The 6,977-nt window shown below is 49.9% G+C and overlaps 1 protein-coding gene across 2 annotated transcripts; it reads right to left on the reverse strand.

The window, feature by feature from the left end:
- Window positions 1-1,559: 1,559 nt before the first annotated feature.
- On the reverse strand, window positions 1,560-3,952 carry SOX21 (SRY-box transcription factor 21). Of its 2 annotated transcripts, XM_077155850.1 has the most exons (2): window positions 3,479-3,952; window positions 1,560-3,412 (listed from the first exon to the last, which is right to left on the reverse strand). In XM_077155850.1, the coding sequence occupies exons 1-2, from the start codon at window positions 3,913-3,915 to the stop codon at window positions 3,085-3,087; spliced, it is 765 nt and encodes a 254-aa protein (XP_077011965.1). In that variant the 5' UTR covers window positions 3,916-3,952; the 3' UTR covers window positions 1,560-3,084. The 2 variants fall into 2 exon arrangements, with proteins under 2 accessions (XP_077011965.1, XP_077011964.1); XM_077155849.1 differs by having other exon boundaries at window positions 1,560-3,952.
- Window positions 3,953-6,977: the final 3,025 nt, after the last annotated feature.

The following is a 6,977-nucleotide window of genomic DNA, read 5'->3' on the forward strand; positions in this document are numbered from 1 at the left end:
GCTCTTTGCCTAGTCCCAGTGTTCTATTTGCGGATCACTTTCAGACTCTTCCATACACGCCCCCACCCAACCCGTCCCATCCTCCCCGCCCTCTTGCCCCGGAGCTGCCGCCCCCGCCCCCGCCCCGCCCCGCCCTTCTTCTGCAAGGTTTAACTTGGCGGGAGGCCCTCGCGAGGTGCAAAACCCGCCAACTTGATCCCTGGAGTCAGAGTTGGTGACAAATGAGTCTTTGGGACCCGTGGACCTACTCAAACACCCGCAAGATCTATTGGTGATGTGACCCAGCGCGCTACTCCCCCCTTACCCATCTTTCTAGTTCTCCTCACATTCATCAACACTCTAGAGTGTTTCTTCCAGAAAATGCTGATGTGTGGGAAAAGGGGAGGAGCCGAGAAATCTTGAGGCCGGTGGGGCCGAGCTGCAGAGCTCAGGGAGGTAACTAAGATTTAGGGCTGGGGTGATTTCCAGCGAGCCGCAGGAAGTTCCGTGTTGAGAAGTGATGGGCTGCTACAAAAGGGAAAGACGAGGTCTTGAAAGGATTTAATTAACCGTGTCAGGGATAATTACCCCTGGACAGTCCAAATTAGTTTTGCATAATCGCTCAGAACCATATGAATTAACTTATAATATTGCAAAGAGCTCGGGGAATAACAGGAGAGGGATCGTTTTAATTAGTGAATCAGGGTCAAACCAGCAGAGACTATTTCTCAAATTTCCAAAACTTCATGGTTTAAAAAATATTATTTGTTGAGGGAAACAATGACTTTAAAGACTTCCGCTGCTTATAAAGAAGAGCGATTCAAAGGATGGTCTCTATAAATGGGGACAATCATTTAGGACTTAGCTGACGCTTCTTATCGTGAGAATTTTCCTCTCGGTAGGGAAAAAACTATCTCCTTAGAGTTATTTTTTTTTCTCGCTAATATTTTCAGTGGTGCCTTATAATTTATTTTCTAAAATTAAAATATTTTATGATTTCTAACCTTTCTCCACTAGAAACTGTCTACCCCTGGAAATTCAACCCTACCCATCAGCATTTGTTATACTTCTATTTTAATCTATTAGCATGACAGAATAAAGCCCTTATAAAACCTTAATTAAGGACTAACTAAGGAATACCCCAAAGAAACATGAACAAATTACACTGATTTAAGTGGTGAGACTCTCATACTAACAAGATAAAGTGGTCAGGCAACTTTCCCCTCTTAAAATGTTACTGGAAACTGGTGAAATGCTTTGAACAGTCTGGATGTTTTCAATGGGCTCTGTTCTACTGGTTCATGAATGCCTTTTTTTTTTTTTTTTGAGATAATACAAGTACTTGGGTTTTTTTTTTTATCTTCTTTCCTATTCACGATTAAAAATGTGATAAATCAGGTTTTGGCTCTGAATAACAATGGCTTGATTTAGATTTCCTACTAAATCTATTCAAAAGTGAAACAAAGGCTGCCTTTGGAGGATACCTTACACTTCACCTGGGCCAGGCACGTAAGGGCAATTCAGATAAAAATCTTGTTAGGAACTCAACAAGAAATAGAGGATTTTCTCTTTTCCCTGGTTCAGGCTTTATTTAAACTCTTTGTTCAAAAAAAATGAACAGAGTGATAGTCAGATTCTAATTTACAGATATAGTTTAGACGTCTAATATTAAATTAGAAGATCACACAAGAAAACCATTTACACATTAAGGTTAAAACCAATAATTAAACTTTTTAAAAACTTTATATTACATAAAGTCAAAATGAAACTAAATACATGTTAGTCAATTTCATTCACAAACAGTCAAAATATATACATTTAAAAAGAAACAAAAAGTTTTAATTGAAGATGGTTCTTATTCTAAAATGTGTTTCATCATAATTTGCAAATGAATTGCAGGTGAGCTAAAAATAAGCTATTCAGGGAGGGAACTCCAAAACACATTTAAACGGTTCAGGTTGGAGGAGAAATGCTAGCTGAAAATGAGAGGGATGTGTAAAAACAATTGTTTTTTTTTTCTTCCAATTTTGCTAATGAAATATATAATTATTGCTCAGACAAAAAAAGTCTGATTTGCTCTTAGGTAAGGTGTGATTTTGAAATAGTGCCGCAATTTTTGAAAGTTAACTCTGACGTTTGCTTAAAATGCTTGAGTCTAAAACCGACTCAAATTTGGGGGAACGCAAATAACACATTTTCAAGGATTCAATGTTTTCCCTGGCATATGCTCATTTACAATGCTAAGGTGAACTCAGCCACAAGGGAAAAACAGCAATCCTGTCTTTTCCTTTTTTGTAAATTGTGTCAGAAATTCAAGGGAGAAAATCTAACTGACTTTTCATTTCACTTGGATTTCTTGTTTGCATTTCTTGCTCTTGAGAAAGAGCTCAGGCTTTGATTTGCATATGGAGCGATAAACAAAAGAAACCGTGATCATCTCACATACAAAGGCCAGATTCGAGCCGGTCACTGGTCAAGAATGGATCCGGTCTGGGGCTCTGCTTGAGGACAGAGATCTGCAAAGTTCAAATACTACAAATAGAGAGCCAAAGTTGCTCAGAGCTGTCCCGCTCCGAGCAACTAATAATACAGATCAGCTTCTCCCGTGTGCCAGCAATTTCAGACCCTAACATTTGAACAGACTGCATGCAACAAACCAGGAAGAAAAAAAAAAAAGGAAAGTGAATGAGAAAACAAAAACAAAACCGACAAACAAAAACAAAAACAAAACTTCCAACAAACAAAACTGTAAAGCCCAACGTATCAAAAAGTTGCTCCTCAACCTCCGTGGGCAGTAATGCAACAGGTTTCGAAGTGCAAAGCAGACACCAACTGCTGCCGATACAACCGCCCTCTTTTAAAGTTTGCTGCCGAAGTGAGGGTCTGAAACGATCCTGTGAAGTCACACGCACACTCGCCCGCGGTCTCGCGCGCTCGGCTACTCGCGCACCCACTTGCATCTCTGCCTCTGCCTGGCACCTTATACATCTTATGTACATACAAACGGAGACCCGGTGCGGAAGGGCGTACCGGGAGGCCGGAGAGTTCGTACCTATACATATGTACACGTATTCACACCGGTCCTCGCCAGGCGGCCCCGCGGGGTCATAGCGCCGCGGCGTAGGCCGCGGGGTAGGGGTCCAGCTGAGGCTTGCCCATGCCCGGCAGGAGGATGTAGGCAAGCGGCGGCTGCAGCCCGGGGCTGGGCCACGCGCTGCAGTTGCACGGGATCATGTAGCCCGGGTTGCCCGGGCTGGGGTGCGAGTGCGTGTGCCCCCCGGCGGCCGCCGCTGCCGCTGCAGCCGCCGCCGCCGCGCCGTGGAAGGCGCCCGCGCCGGCGGTGGGGTAGCCCAGCGACGACGCGTACGGGAGGCCGGACGAGGACGACGAGATCTCTGCCATCTTGGAGCCCAGGTCCAGCAGCGAGTAGGGGCTGCCTGCAGCCGCGGCTGCGGCAGCGGCGGCTGCGGCTGCGGCGGACTGCGGGAAGAAGACGCGCGCTGCTGCGGCGGCGGCGGCGGCAGCCGCCTTCTCCGGGTTGGCAAGTAGCGACTCCGGCACCAAGCCGGCGCCCGCGCCCGCATGCAGTCCAGCGCCCGCCTTGAGCGCCGGGTGCTCGGCGTCGGCCACGCCGCCCAGGCCGTAGGGCACAGGGAAGGCGAATTTGTCCTTCTTGAGCAGCGTCTTGGGCTTACGCCGCGGCCGGTACTTGTAGTCGGGGTGCTCCTTCATGTGCATGGCGCGCAGGCGCTTCGCCTCGTCGATGAACGGCCGTTTCTCGGACTCGGTGAGCAGCTTCCACTCGGCACCTAGACGCTTGCTGATCTCCGAGTTGTGCATCTTGGGGTTCTCCTGGGCCATCTTGCGCCGCTGAGCCCGTGACCATACCATGAAGGCGTTCATGGGCCTCTTGACGTGGTCCACGGGTTTGGACATGCTTTCGCCGTGCCGCGGCTGCAGCCCGCCGCCGCCGCCGGGGCCCTCGCCCTCGGCCCGGAGGAAATCAATGTTGGCTGCCCGCGGGGACCTGCTCGGCCCGCCTGCACTCTGCGTACCCCACTTCGCGGCCCTTTTCGCCCCGGGGGCGCTTGGGCCAGGGAGGACAAGGGTGGGGGATCAGCCCAGGGCCGCGCTGCGCCCCTGGCCGCCCTTGTCTCTCCGGCCAAGAACTCCAGAAAATCCTCTCCGGGGAACGATAACTTCTCGAGAAGACCCCCACCCCGCGGTGGCAGTTTTCTCTTTGTCCTTCCTCTCCGGTTGGGTTTGCTCGCGAACTTCTTGCAGGTGGTCACTGCTCAGCAGTTTTCCCCCCTCTACCTTTCTTTCTTAACCGCAAAGCAGCTCCGAAAGTTGCGAGGCGGAGGTTTCGCAAAGTTGATCCAAGAAGCCCGCCGCCGCGTCCTGCCCAGTACCAAAGGGGGCTCTCCGCTGCTGGAGTGTTTGGGTTCTCTTCGATGACTTTCTCATTTGACAGTAGCAGATGGAAGTGGGGGAGGAGGAGAGGTGACCCCGGAGGAGGAAGAGGAGGGGGTGGCGGAAGAGGGTCCCGGCGCACCACGGGAACGCAAAGCGCAGCAACTATATTCAAATACAGCAGCACCAGCCGGTCTTCCTGGCTCGCAGTAGGGAGCGCTGAAGGGAACCCCAGTCGGCAGGGGTATTTGGGGGCGGAATGGGGGCGGGAGGAGGAGCTGTCCGCGCGCCGCAGTACCTGCCTTGCGGGTATTTCTCTCCGGCTGCTGCGCGGGACTGGCGAGACAAGAAGTTAGATGAGGCTTGAACAAGCCTGGGGCCTCATAGGAAATTCTCTCCGTTCGCCGAAATGCCGCGTCTCGCAGTCCCCTGGGACATGCTGACTTGGTTCCCTCCGAGCTTGTCCAGGCGCGCGTGGTGACTCGGGATCTCAGCTCTGCCGCCGCGCGGTCTACCCGAGCGTAGGGGCGTGGAGGGCGGCGCTCCCGCGCAGCGGCGGGCCGCGAACCAGCCTCTTCCCCTACGGCTCTTCTCGGCCGCCGCCCGGCACTTGGGACTAACTTCGCTCAAGTTTCCTGCGCCGGCGCCGTCGCGCCCCTCTCCGTGTGCTGTCCTCCGAGCGTGCGCTCGCGTGCGCGCCGCGGCCGGGCCCTCGTCTCCTTTCTCCAACCAGAGCTGGCCAGGCGGGGAAGCGGAGGTGCTGGAGGAGAAATCCCCTCGGATTTAAGGAAAACGCGCCATCACCTCAGTTCGCCGGTCCGCGCTCAGACTGCTCCGGCTCTATTCCATAGGAGGCGGCGCCTTCCCGGCTCAGGCCTCCACTCCGCCTCTCCCGGAGGCAGCAGGAGCCCTCTGCGAAGGCTCAGGTGAGTGGAGATACCTGAGAGTGCAAGCGCCGGGAGCCGGCGCAGGGTGTGCATGTCCAGCCGCTGCTGAGTGTGTGTATATCTGGGAGCATGCAGAGGAGGTGGAGCCCAGCCCGAAGTGGGAGGAGGGACGAGCAGAGCCTACTCCCGCTCTCACACTCCCAGGACCTCGAATTAAAGAGGATCCCCTCCGCCCTCCTCCCGGCTCATTCGCCTCCTCCCACCCCTTTTCTCTTGAAAGCAGGTTCAGGCGAGTGGAGATCCGGAGCGCGCCGCAGAGTCTGCGCACTGTTTGTCGTTGGCAAGCCCTGGTGTCATCCCGGGCTACCCTGGCTGGCTTGGCGCTGCACAGGTCGCGGCTCTTGGAGCCCCTGCTTGGAGGAAGGAGGAGCGCACCAGGAGAGCCTTGCGCACTACGCAGGAAGGCTGGGGAAAGGGGGGACGCATCCTTACAAGGCTGAGACTTTTCCTAGCAAGAAGTTCTCGTTCTCCTTGGAGATCCAGATGTTACTTGCAACAGATGCTTCCCACATATTCTTGCACTGGTGATGCACCCTGTCAGAGGTAGTGGAGTGAAAATTTCCCGTGGAGGGGCTGAGCGTGCTTTTGGCAACCCTTCCTAAATCAAGTTAGACCAGAAGTAGGCATCCTTGACTGACTTTTAAGCTCTTAAAAACTTAAGTTTTTGTTTTTGTTATTTAAACCTGGTCGCCACAGCCATGTATATGCTGATCTCTCTCTAAGGTACAGTTTACTTACAGTATCTCACTAAATGCACAGATAGAGTGAAGGTATTTAAAATCAGTAACTATGGAACTTTTTTCTAGAAGAGAAAAGTAAAACATGTTCATCTATGCTAGAGTTATTTTTGTACTGTTCAGCACCATTTTCTTTAGTTGTTAAAGCAGCTTTTCTTAATCATTAAAGCGATGCAAAAACCAAACAGTTTGTATATTTTTCTCAGTTCTTGGTATGCTTCAGCACACTCGAACGTGAGCTATCTGGAGGTTTTATTCAAGAGTTGGCCTGCCCTTAAGGGAAAACTTGCTTGCCTTCTTTCTTTGGCAATTCAGATTTATCCTAGCCATATGGTATGTGCAAACAGATACTCATAGGCACTCCTATAAACAGTTAACTCTTTAAGTCTTCTCTGAGATTTACACTCCACACATACTTGCACTGATTGTAATTATGGACTTAGATAAAACCTGTTTTAAGCCATCCAGTTTATTTAAGTTAGACTGGTTTTCTTGCTCATATTAATAAAATAATAGTGATTCTTGCCTTAATTCTAGTTGTGATAACATAAAATTGCGAATCAGCAATGACACATATGGGATTTTTTCTCTTTAGATGTCATATTTACCAATGTTTCTTTTGTATTAGTTATGCTTTGTATTGCTAAAATGTTTGGGCTGATTTCTCTAGAACCATATTCCTTCATAGGCTCTGTGAAGTCACTCAGTCATTCCCAGACTCTGGGTGGAGCAATGTTAAAACATTAACAGGTGTAATTACATAAATCAGAATATTAGATATGTTGTTTTGTAACAATAAAGTACAAAATAATCATTCCTGAGCTTGTATAATAACCTGCTAACTTGTATAATAGATCTGAAGCAAAAATGTTATACATTGTCACACAAAAGAACTTATATG

This window comes from Tamandua tetradactyla, chromosome 4, assembly GCF_023851605.1.
Source record: "Tamandua tetradactyla isolate mTamTet1 chromosome 4, mTamTet1.pri, whole genome shotgun sequence".
NCBI lineage: Eukaryota > Metazoa > Chordata > Mammalia > Pilosa > Myrmecophagidae > Tamandua > Tamandua tetradactyla.

What these genes read in the sequence shown, in the direction of transcription:
- SOX21 (XM_077155849.1), bottom strand. Translation starts at nt 3,915, where the DNA reads ATGTCCAAACCCGTGGACCACGTCAAGAGGCCCATGAACGCCTTCATG.